Genomic DNA, 19,467 nt, shown 5'->3' with positions numbered 1-19,467 from the left:
TGAAGACACACAACAAGAAAGTAGCAACATTACCATATGACCTGCTGCAGCCCAGATTACCACAAAGGGCTCAATACCTTGTATTGCAATGAATAAAATGGATTATCAGAGCACCATTTTTAAAAAGCACCCAAAACCCTCAAATTTGAATTAATGCAGAAATGTTCTATCAAGTATCAAAAATCAAGAACAAGGACAAAGTTGGTTTGCATTCTAACTCTTAGTTTTCATTCAAAAACATTTGAAAAACTTATTCAGCCTCTTGAAATATGATTTGTCTCAGTGTAATCTGAAAATATATCTAAAACAGATTGCGAATTTGAAAGAGATCATGAGTTGATAAAAACAAGTACTATAGCTGAAACAAATATCTATGTGATCTTAAGTTTAGAACCTGTTGCTGTGGCCTACAGGGTATTATACCAGACATTTCCTAGGCGAGGCTAGATTTATCATCAAAATGAGATTTTTGATGTTTGGACAAGTCTTCAAGTCTCAAATTCATGTCTTCAATATCCTTTGAAATGATATTCTAAACCATGATGGAGATGCATAACAAGAATGTATCTGAAAGTAGCTGCATTTATCACATTTTTGTGTTATTCCCCTCCAATCAGTTGCTGTCTGTTTCCCATTTTGGTGTCCCTATGTTTCTCTTCATGGTAAATACTGAATTGGTAAAATTAGCTAGAGAATTTCCTATTCCTGTGTCTTATATATGGAAACTTTCAAACTGATTCAGGGTAAATCTGACAGTTACTTCTCAATACAGCAATAGAATAAGGACTGAATGAAATACTGCCTGCAGACTTTGTGACATGTACTGTTGTAGTAACTACCACCTTTTCAGACCAATCTACTAGAAAAGAAATAGAGGTTTGAGGTTTTGTGGCTTGCTGGCATCACTATTGCTGAAGTTTCTTTATCTCAGGCCATGTTGAATACCCAAATGCCGAGAATTTTATAGGCCTCCAATTCCTCCATGCATGAAGTTTGACTTTAAACACCCTCGAAACACCAGGAGGACATCTAGGCAAAGTCAAGCATTGCGACCAGAAAGGACTTCGAGTTGCTATTTATGATCTCAAATAGGATGGTGTGAACTATCATGGGTCTGTAGGGCACAAGAATGCTCCCTGGACCCTCAAAAGTTATCTACTCCACAGTTATCCACTCTTGATTTAAAACTGACTTTCGGGTGCATATTTTTGTTTTAATAGCTTGCTAGCTTTCGCCAGTTTCCTTTCAGCTTGCTGGAAGAAATGGATCCCAATTATAGACACCTTTAAGGAGTGTGTACAACTCGCTGAGACATTTGTAATGATGGATGGGTTCCTGTGTGCTTAAAAAGCATAAAAAATGGCTTCCTTCCTTGGAAAATTTGGTTATGGTGAAAAAATATCTACTACAGTGCTCTACACTGTAATAAATATTCAATATAAATTAATAATTTACAAGTACCTGAGCAAGGACGCAGCCCACCTTCACATAGCACCAAAGGCAGTAGCCCAGAGTTCTTAAAAATAATGGGTTTCTGAACATTAAAAAATTCTAGCTAATGATATAAAAATATGGATCTCCAACTAGAGTTGAAAATAGTGCAAACTTCTGTCTTCACTTTCCAGGATAAAATTGTTGTATTCCATTTTGTCATTGCTTAAAGGCAGTATTGCAGGATCTGTGCCCATGAAGCAGATGTTTTGGTGCAGGCCTGTTGCATAAAAGAGAAAGAATTAATATGACACACACAAAAGATAAAATAAAAATACTGTGGTTTACATGTATAGTAGTGATTAGGCATGTGCATTTGGGCCGAAAGGCATGCCGTTTTCAGGTCTGTTTTCATTTGACCCCTCATTTTGTTTACCAGAAAATTACCCGAAAAGGGAGGGGTGTTTTTTTTTGTTTCATTAGGTAGAGATTTGACGTATTGGCTACAATCTTCAGCCTATCTGCACGAAACCTCCCTCAGTTGTAGACCTCATTTACAACTGCAGGCCTGCCAAATTTCAAAACAATTCACCAATCTACTGATTTTTAAAAGAATTATTTTAAGTTTTAACCATAACATTTGGGAATTGTAGTCACTGGTTGTGTCCATTCTTAGCCCATCAGAGCATGGACACTACCAATCTTTTGATTGACTGAGAGACACATAGAGAGAAAAACTTCAACTCCTATCATGCTCCAAGAGGAACTTTCAATGGCCACCCTATGCAAGTGTCACTGAGAAAGTGAGTTCCCTGGGCCCTCTCTGGAGGAGGAGGAAACTTTCCAAGAAAAAAATGGAGGAGGTCTCTTCTGCCGGGGAGAGAAAAAGACACCACAGATCCCCCTGCCTCAAGTATTTTGTGGAATTGACTCTTTCCAAAAAGATTGTCTTTCTCAATCCGTTTTGCTGGTCTGTTCATCTCTCTATTCCCCTTTCTGGTTTTGGAAATTAAACGAAAATGGCCCTCCAAAAACTATAAATCTTTCTGTTAACAGTAAATCAGGCCCAAGTCCACTAGTCATCGTAACATCAGGGAGAATAAAGAGACCAGTGTTATGTCTGTGTTCATAACATTGGAATACAAAAAAACCCACAGAATTATGCAATTTGTCATCATGTGGTGGCATTGCCTTAGACAAATACTTGTTGATGAAAAATCATCCTTATTTGGGGAACTTTTTTGAGACTGAAGATGCTATGATGTCTACCATATCTATCCAAACAGTCAACTCCAAAGGATATTCTGCCATGTTTCAGAAAAGCATGTGTTTTCATAATTGAATAACCAGACCCACCTAACAGGAGAAAGTTGACACACAGGTTTAGGAAACTCATGTGCTGCTCTGGAGGCATTGGCAAAGTTTGCACTTTTGCTTTTCTGAGGATCAGCCGGCAAAGGCTTTCGAGGAGGACTCGGCTTGCAAGATTCCTGTAATGTGAAACAAAATCTTAACATTTCTCTAGTAAGAGGAATCAACCTTTTTTAAAATAGATATACAAATGATCAAATATGAGCTAAGGGTGGTAAATTACTTTGGATGGCAAGCAATCATAGAGGAATTAACAATAATAAAAATCCTGGGTTTTTTTGTGGTTAATAGAGTTATACCTTATGACACTTGAATGTCAGCCATAACAGGGAAGTTATATTGTTGAATTTGTGTGTAATGCTTCAGTCATAAACAGATAATTTGTCTTCCCTAAAATACTCACAACATTTTTCTAAATTGAAACGGAGATTCACATCATGTGACTCCATTACTTCTATTTGTGTTTATTTTATTTATCTGTCTATCTGGTATATATCTCACATTTCTCCTGAAAGGGGCCCAGTGCAGTGCATCGCATGAATCAAAACAAGGTAGTAACTATGTAAGTAAGAGTGCAAAAATTAAATGGATTGATGAAAGTTTCAACCAAAACCAAACAGGTACAATAATAGTTTTCTTAGAAGAAGATCAAAATGATCTCTTTAAGCAAATGACTAGGGTTGTCCTTTCAGGGTAAACTTTGACCCGTTTCATGTCCTGGCTTTCAGTGGGGGCCCCAATCCATTTTTTTGGGAGCCTACCGAAATTGGGAGGGCAGGTATATGTTTTTGCTCTGGGGTGCCGAAAGATCAATTTTCTAATGGCTCATTATGTGGAGGGCGGGCGGGGGGGGGGGGGGGGGCTTCCCAGGCTCCCCTTTTCATCCTGTTTTACTCCAGGGGGGAGGCGCTCAGCTGCAGGCAGGCACACACATTTTCTGGGTCTGCATGCCACACTCTCTCCAAGGCAAGGAGCAAAGTTCTGACTTTCTTCCTCTAGAGGAGGTACTCAGTTGCAGAGAGGTGCACGCACATTCTGTCTTTCTTACTCTAGAGGAGATGCTTGGCTGTAGGCTTTTGTGTTGAGCTATTTTGTGTGTGTGTGTGGGGGGGGGGGTTAATGACAGTATGGATGAAATAAAGGAAAATTATTGCACGCACAACTCTACAAATGAATACAATGTTTTAAAAACTACACAAACCAGTCTTTGAAAAGATAATGCAACATGTCCACAAATAAACTCCAGTGAAAGCAAAAGTGGAAATGACAAGTGGTATCATTTGGCTGTCTGAAATACACAATCTTAACTGTAGGCTTTTTCATCTTTTTCCTTTCGTAAAACCTAGATTTAAGAAAAAAAATGGAGGTTGCCATGCCTAGTCTATTCAGAGTGGGTTTATTCTATTCATTTATTTATTCATTAGCTATATTGAAATATCAAAAAACTCAAGTAGAATGCCTTCTTCTTCTCCATTTGTACTCTATTCTTACAACAATCTTCTGAAGCAGATCAAGCAGAGAGAGTGTTATGTCCCCAAATCTCTGAATTGCAAGCTGTCTGGTGCCTTGAACCTGGACCCAATCCTAATTGAACACTTTAATCAGCACAGCAACCTGGCTCTCATTTTAAATGAATGCTTATTGACAATTTGCAGTATGTTTGTCATTACATTTTTTAGGAAGAAAGGCTGGTAATAAAATATGGATAAAATCATAAGAGTCACAGAACTGGAAGAGACCGTGAGGATCATCCAGTCCAGTCTCCTGCCATGCAGGAAAACCCAATCCAATCACAAAGTATCCATTAATAAAGGAGCTTTACATTTGCTAGGTTTCATTAAAAGGGGAAAATTAGCCTCTACATCATTTTTCAGACAGACACTACAAGGGACACAAGCTGAAACACACAGAGAAGAAATATTACTAAAGTATTATGTTAGATTGCAAATTATGATTCTCTATTTTGTTAGCTTCCAGCAATAACGCATATCGTATTTTTTTTGGGGGGGGGGGTGACTTTCAGTTTGTTGTGTTGCAAAGGGAATTGTGCTTGGTTTTATTATACCATCGTAACTTGGGGTTTTTCTGTTAGTACAGCATTTCTGGAAATGAAAACAACAAAACGATAACCTGAAACCCAATATAATTGAGACAGTTGGCAATTAGAGGAAAATTACACTTTTAGCTCCGGGAAAGTTTTGCTGTGGCTGCCTACAGGTCTTGTGAAGATTGTGAATTGTGTCCCTCTCCATGAGCATATACCAGACTGAGGATCATATTTGTTTCCATTCTGATGTTTCCCTTTACTTTGTCCCTATATGTGAATGACTTCAGTATGAATAAGTTTTGCTATGACATTTAGGATTAAATGTCATAGCAAAACCAGCCCTTTTCCCTGATGTTTAGAGTGGCCCAGTTTCCACCGAGAGGGAGTTTATACTAAGGTGGAGACAATCAGGTCAATATCTAGAAGCAAATATGAAAATTGGTTCCACTTTATTGACATGTACCCAACATAGCCCAAACACCCTCTGATGTGCATGATCATTAAAGATCTCTGCCGTTCAGGTCTGTGTTCTGACATTGTTTATGCCTGGAAAATAAAATATATTTATAGATAAGATGGTCATAATATTTCAGCTTTAGATCTATAACTTTGAGGTCTGTTAAATGGGTCAAATGTTTTGCATTTTCAATATTAGCAGCTACCCTTAGTCCTTGTGAAATAAACACACGGATGGACACATGTTATGAATAGTCTTCAGATAACAGACTCCTCTAGACTGAGTTTGAATGTGAAAGTCAATAAATACAGAAAGGGATCTGAGTGTATCTAGTTTCTTATGCATTAAAAAAATCACCTGATTCGCTGTATATAATCTTTGGCAATGAGATTAATGGTCAAGCTCTGCTGCATGAATATTTTCCCTGAAGATGTTCCTGTTTTCTTTTTAATCTTAAAGTATTTATAGGAAGTTGGAGACGGGGTTTTATTACTTCACAAGTAGGGGGAAATTTATCTTTCCCCCCCTGGGAGCTCTATTTGGAGGGATTTGATGGTTATTCAGATGGTGAAGATGGTAGAAGACCTACATCAATAAGAGCTGAAATATAACACAAAACTAGTATTGCAGGAAGATATCCCAGAATTCATGCTTAGGATGCAAAGACACAGTCATAATTACAATTGCTGGCAGGACATTTCCTTATAACATTCCAATGTGACATCAGTCAACAGAGGGCTCATCTACACTGGCTGCTTATTGCAGGGCAGGAATGCACCAGACTGGACATGTTGGCTTTGAAGGCGGACACACACTCTGTCCCAAAACCTTGGCAGTAGTGGGATGGAATAGACATGATCCAGCCGGACCAACACTGTTTTTGCTTGACTGGGCCATTGCTTTCACCCTGTTTGCAGAGGCACCTCTGCTGATGTTAGCATAGGATGCCAGTGACAGCCGGGAGCCCTTTGGTCATCTGGTAGCAGTAATGCGACATGGGTCCAAAGTGGCCCTTTTACCTTGTATTGATGAGCATAGGGAAAAGGAAGTAGCGGCAGCCAGTATAGACAACTAACAGGTTCATATCAGACATCAGAAACTAGATCCCATGTAATCTATCCAATGTAATTTCCTGAATCAGCACCCAGAACATATGCCATCCAGTAGTCGACATCTGCCTTGGCACTATAAGAGGGGTTCTGTGGGTGAGCAGATGGCGACTACTGGATGGCACGTGTTTTGTATCAGATACTAGAGCTGATGTTGTCTATCCAATGCAATTTTCTGAATCAGCACCCCCAAATAATCCCAGGAACAGGCCTAAAAATAAAGACACCAAGAAAAAATTGTTTTGTTTGGGCTGCATTATTATCCATAGTAGTAATTGTGAGGCTGTGGATCATATTTTAGTTTTTGTGGACCACTGGTGGTCCATGGACCACAGGTTGGGACCACTGCTCTAGGGAAACTATCGATACCACAGAATGGCAAAGAATATACCTGCTCATGTCTCGGAGGAATAGCAGGCAGCAGCTTTCTAGGAACAGAATGTTGGCCGGGTAGCTCACAAAGGGAAGGCAAGGCACGCTCTGGTGGGCTTGACCGCCATCTATCCTGAGTCTTCACAGGCTTACTAATGTCACCTGTCTGATATCTTAGCATCCTTTGCGGATCGTTTCTCTGCAGATGCATAAAACATTAGTAAACAAATAAATAGCAGCTTGAGCACATTAGATACGATTCAGTGGAAGTTAAGCATTTTAAACTTCCAGAGCTTTCAGTAAAGAGCGGCATGGGGGGTGGGGAGCGCTCACAAAAGAACAAGATTAACTCTCCCACCGAAGTCAATGCTATCTAAAACACTTGGCCGGATTGTGACTATATACTCCTTCTCAAACATATCTTATAATTAATGAATGTAAACATTACTGCTTTCAAGGTTGTTTTGAACTGGCTCTTATTTCCTTTTTAATGTGCTACTTTACCATTTCTGAAGCCAAAGAACAACCAATTAACAGCTTCCAGAAGCTTACTCAAACACTAATCCTTGGATACTTGGAAAGCATCGCTTCGGTATGAGATGGCTGGCTGCACTCCAGAGACTAAATGCATTCATTTCTTTTCACTATTTGAAGTCTCCATCTGTCTAGAACTAGGCATGGATGCAAATAATCATTGGGTTTGCATTTTAATGCACAATTACCCAGTTCTCACCTTTTGGAACCAAGTATTATTAAAATATGCATGGAAAAATGCATACGCTTTGTCACTGGAAGCATTCATATCAAATGTGTACTATCTGAAATGTGCACACACATAAATGTACACCTCCTTCAATATGTGGAAACACCATATACATCCATGGAGAGATTGAGAGAACAACTTGAGTCATCTTCATGCAGACCCAAGTCAGAACAAGCTTGTTGTTCATTTGTTCAGTCATTTCCGACTCTTTGTGACCTCATGGACGAGCCCACACCAGAGCTCCCTGTCGGTCGTCACCACCTGCAGCTCTTTTAAGGTCAATCCAGGATCCCATCTATCTATCTTGCTCTTGGTCGGCCCCTCTTCCTTTTTCCTTCCATTTTCCCCAGCATCATTGTCTTCTCTAAGCTTTCTTTTCTTCTCATGATGTGGCCAAAGTACTTCATCTTGGCCTCTACTATCCTTCCCTCCAATGAGCAGTCAGGCTTTATTTCCTGAAGTATGGACTGGTTGGATCTTCTGGAAGTCCAAGGCAGTCTCAGAACTTTCCTCCAACACAACAGTTCAAAAGCATCTATCTTCCTTCGCTCAGCCTTCCCTATGGTCCAGTTTTCACATCCATAGGTGACTACAGGGAATGCCATTGCTTTAACTATGCGGATCTTTGTTGCCAGTCTTCAGTGGAAAAATGGAAATCACCATCATCATAATTTATATAAATGGTAATTCAACTGTGCTAAAACCCACCTTCTGTGTGTACAAATTTTGCGGCTTTTGGGCTAGATTTTTATTAAGTGTTGTAGTAGGAAAATGATTGGGTTCAAACGAACTGGAAGGTCTCGCTGGAGTCACAGACCTGCAATACAAATATGCACATTAATTTTTAAATGCCAGTTCAGCATTGTACTTTAATGCAGGATTTGCTTATCTTTACTTTCTTTAGTAAACCGTGGGAGTAAAATTCACCAAACGTACTTGCAAGAATCAAAATAAATATTGATTGTGTTTGGTTGTTTAGAGCCACTAGTCTGTTAAATTAGCTCTTGCAATCTGTGGAAATGCTGCTTTAACAGCACTCAAGAGGGGTTTCTAATGAAGTTGGTGTTTAAGCAGTAATGACCTCAGCTATGGAGACTAGAAACAAAAGGCTATGTCTATGTTTCAATATTTCAAGCGAGCCAAAACGAGGACAAACTTTCCCTTACTTTTTAATTGCTTATCAACAAAGTGAAACAACAACAACAAAAAAGGGTCTTGTCTGCATAGCAGATTCCTGTGGTCTTAATTCATTGCAAGAACAGTCTTTGAAAAAACCAGACATTTGTTCATATTATATATATCTATAACTAGAGTTGTATGCAAACCCCTCTGAATAAATTATGCCATGAAAACATTGTGATAGGTTTGCCTTAGGGTCATCATAAGTCAGAAATGATTCTACATACACAAACACATCTATATATGAATCTATTCCAACTTTCTAATTAATATTCTATGCTAACTCATTCAAACTGGCTCATTATTATTGCAATATTACAACGGGTGTCAGGATCACCATACCAGCCTGAAACTGACCGCTTTGATTCTCTGTCATAGAGAAGGGAGATGGGGAGAAGGGAGGCTGGGTACAGGGAAGATAGTGTAAATAAGACATCTGTTTTGTGAGGGAAATAGAAATTGCAGTTAACAGACTGTGGCCACAGTGTTTGGCCACTAGAGGGTGGATGGGAGTTGGGCTGTTATATTACATGGTATTTGAGCAGGAAACTTTAGAACTGTCTTTCAGGGCCTGAGAAAAGAAGGAAATAAATCATTGGTCTCCAGCGTATTGTTGTTGTGAGCTTGATTTCATGCACAAAATAATGACAAATCATACAAAATTACTTTAAAATTACTTTAAAATGGGATGTATATATGAAATATAAACAAATTTCATATTTGAACTTGTGTCCCAGCTCCAAGATATCTCATCGTGTACAGATAAGCCAAAATAAAAAAACCAAACAACCAAACAAAAAAAAAAACAAACCAAACCAAACAACAAAAACAACAACCCCCCCCCCCCAAACCCAAACCCAATCTGAAATCCAAAATAATTTTGGTCCCAAGCATTTCAGATCAGGAATATTCAGACTCTACTAATGCTGAAAAATCTCCAGAGGGTAGCATTGTGTAGTTTCTATTGATTTTTATTTTAAAAAGCCATATTATGTACCTTAATTTCTCAATTGTAGTCTTCTTATTAATAAAGAGCAGTCTAATCAAGGTCTTCCTTTTGATGTACATAAGCAAACCAGCAATCAGAAGGCACAGGATGGTTATGAGCAGTCCTATGATTAAACTCTGGTTATCTGAAAACAAACAAACTCACAGTTCTTATGCACAGACCCGGTTAAATGGATGACAGCATTGCTTTCCTGCTGTTGGTTGTATAGCTTACACATCAGAGATAATACTTTAATTTACTAAGAGCTGATATTTTTATCAAAAGGGTAGACATGTTGAGCATTCCCATGTCTCTCCATCCTATGCAGCTCAAATCATATGGGATCATAAGTGGTTAGATGAACCCTAGGACTTCTGGTTAGAAACCCCATTAAGACACTGGGTAGTCTTGGCATTTTACACTTTCTCAACCTCAGAGGAAAGTCGTAGCAAATATCCTCTGAATAAATCTTGCCAAAAAAACCTTGGATAAAGTGGCCATATGTTGGAGTCAACTTGAAAGCACACTGCAACAAATATTCATGTGCAAATTATCTGTGTCATGCAATGCTGTCCAAATGAATTTAATCTCCACATGAATTAAGAATACTTAGTTGTATAAAATAGTACAACCACCACATCTCAGAAACAGCAACAAGAGTTACATTTACTATGGTCTGTAAACTCTTAACAAATGGCAGGTATGTCACACATTCATTTTGTAAGTGTAACTTGTAAACGTCTCAAATGAACCAATGCAATAAGAATGGACCTGCTGTGTATATTGTACATCAAGCATTATCTGGGGAAAAGGGACTGGCGGAGCTTCCCTGATGTGTGTATATCTGGAAATGAAGCTAGTACTGTCAGCATGCAGTGTGTTAATCTCCTTGAAGAAGAAACTAATTATAGTCCCCTGAGACTAAAGTTTTAATTGTGCATTCTATGATTCTAAGTATATTTTATAGTAGTGTTGTTAACTGGCTGAAAATATGTTTTTTAGTCTGGACACAAAGGGATTAATAGGGCCCAAATTAAAGGAATGGTCAGCAGGACAAGTTCCCAGGTGAATCATTTCTTAGGGAAGGTAATGAATCAAGGAGGCAAGAGTTAGTTAAAGAACCCAACTCATCTGTATTGCTCTCTTACAGCAGCCTGCAAGGAGGAACAAAGTAAGTGTTTGTACAAAAGAAGAAAATCATAGTAATATTTATTAATTAAGGGCACATCCAGACTAAGTAAAATGTGGGCAAAAATTGGTTAAACTAACCTGTTTTCTCCTGTGTTGTAGTCCCCATCCCTTCTCATAACCACAGGATTTCCCTACATACCACCCCAGGTCAACCAAAAGTTAATCCGGGAGAGCATCCAGCCACCCCCCATTCACTCCCCCAAAACTCACCCCACCACATTGACAAGCATGGAGGGCCTCTCCGGAGACCTGTGGAGTCACATCAGAACAACGCTGGAGGAGAGGGGAGTGGGAGGAGGAATTTTCCCTCCGCACCATCCTCTAGTTTCATTCTGATGCAACTCCACAGCTCTCCGGAGAGGCCCTCCATGACTGGCAAGCCTGCAAGGTAAGAGGGTAGTGCTACCATCTTGCTCCTCCAGGCTTTTGGATGTCCAAAATGGTGAGATGGCTATGGGGACTCATCTCTGGGTAGTCCTGAGAGTTAATCCCCACAGGGTTCTCACCTGTTAAGAACAGGATCCTAACTTATGATCCGGATCTTAAGAAATGTTTTAAAAACCTGGAATAAACCAAGCCAATTTGGCTTGGCTAACTGGTTTTTCCCTTAGGAAAATCCATATTTTAGTGCTGTGTAGAAGGGCCCTAACTTACTTTGAACCAAAGGAAACTATCAAAATCAGGGACGGAGCAGCTTGTTGCCAACATTGAAATGACAATGGCAGCCAATCCAATGTGACCCACCAAAGGGCTCTAGGAATGCTCCCAAGCTTCATCGGAACTGTTCCAGAGTACTTTGATCTGGATTTATCTGGTTAAGTGTATATGTTGCCTTGGAATTCTTTAGTCCACCCCTCTGAACTATAGTATTATGCTCAGCTGGTAAAGAAATCTAATTGCTCCACCAAACAACATAGCCTAGAATTCCATAGGATAGAGAGATGGCTGTTAAAGGCCATCTTTAAACTAAATTCTATAATTGTAGATACAAAGGTCACACTTTGTTGCCTACACAGAGTATGCATGATTTGTGCAGGTAAAACTATGAACTTTCAAGCTCCTTCTAACTTCTCCTTGGAAATAACTGAAATTTCAAAGTGACTACCACCTTTTTAAACCCATCCATTGGTTTTATTGGGTCACTTAGTAAGCTGAAAAGTATCTTTGAGAAAGGAAGTATATGAAAAGAACGAGGACCTCTGCACATCCAAAGACTTTGTGAGTATTGATTGGCTCTAAAACAGTCAGCAGAACTTCTCTGGATAAGTGAGTTTAGTACAGTGGCCTAAATTCATTCCTTTAGCTCATGGACATCTTTTTCTCTTCTCTATTATAGGAGAAATCTGACAAAAGGCTCTCTTTCTTTTTCTATTTTGCAGTCCCTATTTCAGTCAGCTACCTTTTGCTGAGAAATTGTAATGCCACTGCATTGTTATGGAAATGATTATGATGTCACGAGCTCAGCATTACAATTCATTACAGGAACTAGTATGAAGTAAATGCAATCTAATTTACTTCTGAATAGCACTATTCACACCAAAAAGTGGTATCATTTCTAAGCCAGTCCAAGGTGCACATGCAAATTTAAGGCCTGATTCTGCTCTCACATCTGTAGGAGTTTTGCCTCGGATGTCGGAGGTTTTACAGTACATGCAATAAAAGTATAAGAGAACAAGCAAACTCTACGCAACTTCAGACTCAGATGTATGTACTTATTTGGAGAGCAGTGAACTGACAGAAAGGAAAGAACATTTTAGGGGAAAATTGTATCAAATACAACAAAGCAAAAGAATACATAGTAAGATTTGACCAGAGGTTATACCACAGAATTTCGGAAAATGGAAGATTAAGGATCCTAAAGCCCCTTCTTCCTTTTTGTGGAGAGATTAACAGGGACTAAAGACATAGTGCAAGCTCCAGCCCTAAAACATTCAAAGGCCTGGTAAAGCCTCACTATCTTTGGAGCAACTGCGGTGAGTCAAGGATAAAGGGGTAAATTGGGAGGAGAAAGAAACCGAGGCCTCATCTGCCATATGCAATCCAGATTATGTGCTTTATGTGCTTTGAACTGGACGATATTAGTCTACACTGCATCAAATGACTGCCTACTGTAAGGCCATCCAGAATCCCCTTTTAGGGAGAGAAGGGCAGGATACAAATCTATACAAATTAAAATGTAATGTTCATTTGTGGGATTAACATAACTCAAAAACAACTGGACAAATTAACACCAAATTTGGACACTACACCCCTAACAGACCAACGAGTGACCATCACTTATAACCCCCCCCCCAAAAAAAAGGAGTGGAAAGGACTTAAAAACACATAAAAGCTAAATGACAATACAGCACATGCGCAAAAATGGCTCCCCCCCCCCCCCCCCCCCGGCGCAAGGGAAAAGAAAACAAACTGTCACCCCAACTCTCCTGTGCTACAGTCACATTGGAAGGTTGCGGCCCTTGATAATGGCGGCAGTTGGGCAGAGCGATGAGGAGACCTGAGGGCAATGTGAGGGCACTAACCATGGAGCCCTTGCTCTGCAGAGATCAGGGACGCACCTCTCTCAAGCGCTGCCTTGAAGCCCAACTCTTTTCTGGCCTATCTAGAGGGAAGGAATGAAGGAGGGAAAGGGGAAAGGAAGGAAGGAAATAAGGAAGGAAGGAAGGAGAGAAGGAGGGAAGGAGGGAAGGAAAGAAAGAGGGAAAGAAGGAAGGAGGGAAGGAAGAATGGAAGCTGAGAAGGGAGGAAATAAAGGTAGAGAAAGAAGGAGAGAAGGAAATAAAAAAGAGAAGAAGGGAAAGAAAGAGAGAGGGAAGGAAGGAAAAAGAGAAGGAAAGGAGAGAAAGAGGGAGGGAAGAAAGGAAAGAGAGAAGGAAGGATGGAACCAAAGAGCAAAGGAAGAAAGGAGAGAAATGAGGATAGAAAGAAAAAGGGGGAAGGAAAGAGAGAGAAAAAGAAAGAGAGAAAGAGGGAGGGAAAGTTGGCCACAGCAATGCATGGCAGGTACAGCTAGTAAGTGAAATAAAAATAAAATAAATATAATTCAATTCAAAGCAGATAATCTGGATTTTACATTACAGTGTAGGTGGGGCCTGGGATATTTTAAAGGCAACAGAAAAAGTGGGACAACAGACAATTAATCAAGTCTGTCTCTCCAAACTGGAACAGTTGGTGGTTATGATACAGCACCTTTGTAGCAACCGCTCCACTGCCTTCTGGTCCACAATGGGCATAATTCAAAATGTTGGTCATGACCTACATGATCAACATTGGATATAAATGAATAAAATAAATAAATAGAGACAGATAGATATCCCTGTTTACATTCAACTTGACAGTTAAGCAGAATAACAAAATCCAGACATCATGTTTGGCAGAACATTAGCCAAGCTTAGGCTCTTTCTAACTGGCTGTAGGTTGGTGCATTTCTTCACTTACGTAAAACTTATCAGATACACACACATCTCCACACAGGAGTTTGCAACACGAGACAGAAAAACAGAGCCCTTTTTATGTGGGTCAAGAGTCAGTTATGACAAGAAGCAGCTACAAAAAAATTGCTATCTAAAATTCTATTAAGAAATAATTGTAAAGGGCATACTTGAAGACACAAGGTGGTTTCAGAAGAAGTGACAGCAATTAAAAACCATCCAACCTTCCAGGACAGATTATTGATGAAGATGCAAAAAAGCACTGCTTTCAGCTAGGTGAAACAATTAGCTTTGTGAATAATTATGTCACCAGAGTATGAAATTGATAGTTTTATGCTAGTTTACAGGGAATTGTTAGTACAATTTGGATGAGAGTGAGCAGAACATAAGAGGGCCACGCTTCCCAATCAATGGGGAGTTTATCTGTGACTTTCTTCCCATTGCATTAGATGCTCATGTATGTACCTTGTATAAACTAAGTAGCTCTGTCCACCTGAATAAATGTTCTGAGTGCTAGCTAAATAAACGTATTAAGAAGGGAAACACACTATCACACTTTTTTTACTTCCATCATGGGGAGAGTGACAGTTTGGAGAGGAGAGCCTTCTATAGGCCTGAAGAAGAGAAGGCCGAGAGAAGACATGATAACCATGTATAAACATGTGAGGGAAAGTCATAGGGAGGAAGGAGCAAGCTTGTTTTCTGCTGTTCTGGAGACTAAGACATGGAACAATGGCTTCAAACTACTGGAAAGGAGATTCCACGTGAACATTAAGAAGAACTTCCTGACTGTGAGAGCTGTTCAGCAGTGGAACTCGCTACCTCGGACTGTGGTGGAGACTCCTTCTTTGGATGCTTTTAAAGAGAGGCTGAATGCCCATCTGTCAGGGGTGCTTTGAATGTGATTTTCCTGCTTCTTGGCAGGGGGTTGGACGGAATGGGACACAAGGTCTCTTCCAACTCTATGGTTCTACGTCAGTTTTCCAAATATCAGTTCTCCAGCATTCTCAATTACATGAGAGACTCCGAACATAAAGGAAGGTCTTCATTTCAGATTATCATTTTCCATGTAAGCCTCATATGCGGAAGGCTCTCCTTTTCAGAACATAACTCTCCATGTCAGACTCTAAGCATACAGGTTCTCCTCTTCAGACCATCATTCTCCATGAGAGCTTCCAAACATATAGGAGGTTCTCCTCTTTAGACATTATTCTCCATGTGAGGAGAGTCATGGGAATGCATGTAAAGAGGGAACAGAGCAAGTTCACTCTGCATTCCTGTACATTTATTTAGGCTATATTTAGAACACCTAGACGGCCATATAGCAGTTAAAATCAGAGAGAGCCAAGGAATCAGTCAGTAAGATCAAGTTGAAAAAGATACAGATACAGAGAAGACTAATATGGAAAAGGAAATAAAATATGCAATGTGAAAACTGTAGGCGCATGAACAATTTTTCATCAATTTGAGGGCAAATGTTAGTTAATGCAAATTCAAGATATTTTGGTCCCAAAAGCAAAACACCCTTCATATAACTGGAGGTCATTGTTACAAGGGTACCCAGAAGTATAGAACAGAGACATGAAAACTGCATCCTTTGGCAAGGCCAAAAGAAGCATTTTAACTTTTACTCTGCTGGCTCTGGACTTGGTCATTTACTCACCAGATTGTCTAAGAGGTCCACTGTCTACACTGCCACCAAATCCTGCCTTATCACAAAAGGGAGGAGCCCAGTGTGCCTCGCAGTGGCAATTTTTTTTATTGTTGCAGACCTTAAAAACAAAACAACATGAACATATGAGTGTGTAAAACAGCAAACACAAATGAAACCTGTGTGTCAGAAAGCAAAAATGATTGAAAGTTAGATTTAAAATTGCAAACTGATTTAGGAGTTCAGGAAAACTGCATCCCACTACAGGCATTTTGTTTAGAACGTCTTTCCCCAGTGAAACTAAAAAAAACCCCAGAAACTCTAGAATTAGAAAGTAAAGACAAAGCAACAGAATGATCCCAACAACATTGCCTATGCACGAATATTGTCTTAGGGGAAACTCATTTGGCTTGTTTTCTTGTTTGGAAACTGCAGTTGCATCTCCTGGGATCTGCCAATTTTGTCAATACTGTTCAACCACAGAGGAAGGTGCAAAGTTCATGTTTCAGGAAGTTAATTTTTCAGGAAGAATGCCTGCCCTGGGAGTGCTACTTGTATTATGTATGGATCTTTCTGGGTTGTTTAGCATGCTTTTGCAATTATGCCTACTTGCTTATAACTTCTTCAGTTCAGTGGTTAAGGCATAGATATAAAGAAACTGCACTAGTTATATATATATAAAAGCCAATTCCTGAGAATCAAGAGGGAGTTGTATCCACAATCCATAAGTAGCTTAGTTTCCAACTGGCCTCACAATCTTTAAGACCCGAGAAGAAAAGGTAAACATTAGGGGCTCAACTGCAAATCCTGGGGGATGCAAGGAACTTGCAGGTAAATAGGTTTAAAGTTAACTTTTGGTTCTCTTGCATGTTCTCTTTTATTTGAGTGACATTGCATTGTATGTAAAATCCCTTTCTTGCCCTCAGCATGAAGGCGGGGAAGAGCTTTGCTCCCTACAGTGAAGGGAGAGGTAAAATAGTCCTGGATGGAACTTGTTGTGGGCAGGGTCAGCACAGGGGCAGTCACTGCCCTTTCCTCTCATTCTCTCAATGTTGATGACCCACCCGCCTGCCTCTTAGTGTACTTTTACAAGGGTCACTGACTGGGCCAGGGAGGAAACCCCCCCTATGTTATAGGTTTTTTTGTCTACCCTACACTGTTTAATCCATGGCAAATTGGGTGAGTGGGTTACATATAGGCTTCACACAAGAAAACCAAGGACAGGTACATATTGGTGTGACCAAGGCACCCCCTATGTGGTGTAGGCCATGAATGGGAACCCTCATCTGCTAGGTGAGGGTGAACAGGAGTGGCCTTGGGCGGAGAGAGTCATAGACTGAATTCTCCACCCATTTCCCTGAAGGGTCACCTTGGGAAAAACTCTGGGTTGCATCCGAGGACCTTGGTGTCTCGCCATTGTTTGAGGATGAGTTGGTCTCTGATGGCCACTGCCTCGTTTAATACACACCAAATTCAAGTTTAAGGTCAAATTCAAGTTCATGTTCAAGTTCATGTTCATGCCTTTAAATTGGTTGGCAGATCACACAGAGATTGATTGGAAACATGTAATAAAAGTTGCCCATAGTTAACCCAAACAGTTGTGTTGTTTTGTGATTTCACTGGTGGGAGAGCAATCCACATGCTATGTTGACAAGTTTAAAACCTTCTTTAGGTGGCTCAATCACCTGAGGTTAGGAAATTGATTACCAGGGAAATAACCTCTCCACTCATGTCTTTTAGGTATGTTTTTAATTTTATTGCCATGCCATTGTGATGTTTTCAAGATCTTATTGCCTGTAGCCTACTACGCTGGCTACATCTATATTTTAATTGTTTAATTGCATTTTTATGTAACCTGCCTGGGAACATGATTGGAGAGAAGTATAAAAATTAATCATGTACACTTAGTATGAATTTTAAAGAGGGCAAATATAGATTGATGCTCCGACACTATTAAAACTTTCCCGGCAGAACAATATTAATATGCAGGTACAGGTCAGATGTTGGAAGTGCAGCAACTATATTCTTTGTTTATTAGCCTTTTTTATTTATTAGAACTTGTAGCTGCCAAGAAACATAGGCAATACTTAATGAACACGTCAATTAAAAGGAATAATAGTAATTCTTATCATATGGGATTATTAGTTTAATTATTATGTCTAATATTTTTTAAATTTAAAAGCAGTCAATTAGTGACTGTGTACATTTTTAATTCAAAGAAGAATATTTCCCTGAAACAGTTTTTCAAACGTCTCAGTTCAGACACAAGTTTCAAACTTAGGCCCCAAATATGTGTGAAACATTATCAACAACATTTGATTCAATGAATTTAGTTTAGAATTACAGCACATAAGAGGGAACTAAATTCTGTTTCTGAACTGCAGAACATTGTAAAAGAAAGATAAGGACACTTACACCATAGCGATTTCTTTGTGAAATAAAAGCCACGTTGCCTTTCTTGGATGTTGAGAAGGATACTGAAAATTGATCTTTTTCTAAGGACATGCTGAAAAGACTTTGACGGATATATTACAAAGAATAATAGATTTCAAAAGCTGTAACCAATGAATGATTTATTGCTCAGCTGGGTATTGGCCGACTGTAAAAAATTGAATCCGTAATACTTACTCCACGGCCATGACATTTTGTTGCACATTCATGAACACCAAATACACTGGTATTTTGGCAGCGACGGTTGAGACAGATCTATCAAATAAGAAAAGAAGAGCAACCTTAATGTTTTCAGAATTAGAAGTTTGTGGTTTATGCACCAAGCAGTACTTACTACAGTTTTCTGTGCTGTATTCATCATAGAATAAAGTCTATATACACTTATACAACTTCAAATTGAAGAGCGGAGCCCCTGGGGTGCAATGGGTTAAACCCTTGTGCCAGCAGGACTGAAGACTGACAGGTCAAAGGTTTGAATTCAGGAAGAGCATGGATGAGCTTCCTCTGTCAGCTCCAGCTCTCCATGCGGGGACATGAGAGGAGCCTCTCATAAGGATGGTAAAACATAAAAAAACAAACAAACATCCAGGCGTCCTCTGAGCAATGTTCTTTGCAGACGGCTAATTCTCTGACACCAGAAGCAACTTGCAGTTTCTCAAGTCGGTCCTGACACAACAACAAAAATGAAGAGTGCCATAACAGTTGTCTATATGTTGAGCTCATGTATAAGTTGAGGTTTGGGGTCTAAAATTACAAATGTTGATATGATCCATGGACAAATCAAAAGTCCTTCTGCAGAGAGGAAAAATTCAAATTGGGTAAGTGCCAAAGAGATATCAAAATCACCATTTCCCCTCCCAGGCATTCTAAAAGGCTAGAAGTGACACTAAGATGGAGATAACAAAATGGTTTGGTTTTTCTTTTTTGTTTACCCACGATGGACTAAGCTCATGCCTTTTCCTACTTGGAGATTGGGTTGTTCATATTTCAGTAAGAGTTAAGATACAGTAGTTAATGGACTTGTGG

General features: G+C 39.6%; 1 protein-coding gene across 1 annotated transcript in view; it reads right to left on the bottom strand.

Moving 5' to 3' along the window:
- Positions 1-205: 205 nt before the first annotated feature.
- ADAM12 (ADAM metallopeptidase domain 12) overlaps positions 206-19,467 on the bottom strand; it is a 288,191-nt gene continuing 268,929 nt past the window's right edge. The window contains exons 17-23 of the mRNA XM_060768619.2: positions 18,619-18,696; positions 16,003-16,111; positions 9,727-9,862; positions 8,259-8,367; positions 6,807-6,986; positions 2,788-2,921; positions 206-1,711 (exon numbers count right to left, since the gene is read on the bottom strand). Of these exons, the coding sequence (XP_060624602.2) occupies positions 1,651-1,711; positions 2,788-2,921; positions 6,807-6,986; positions 8,259-8,367; positions 9,727-9,862; positions 16,003-16,111; positions 18,619-18,696 (807 nt within the window). The 3' untranslated portion in view covers positions 206-1,650. The remainder of the gene's footprint in view (positions 1,712-2,787; positions 2,922-6,806; positions 6,987-8,258; positions 8,368-9,726; positions 9,863-16,002; positions 16,112-18,618; positions 18,697-19,467) is intronic.

Source organism: Anolis sagrei, chromosome 3, assembly GCF_037176765.1.
Source record: "Anolis sagrei isolate rAnoSag1 chromosome 3, rAnoSag1.mat, whole genome shotgun sequence".
Taxonomy (NCBI): domain Eukaryota; kingdom Metazoa; phylum Chordata; class Lepidosauria; order Squamata; family Dactyloidae; genus Anolis; species Anolis sagrei.
Note: the sequence above shows the minus strand (reverse complement) of the source record. Positions and strands in the feature narration are given on the sequence as shown.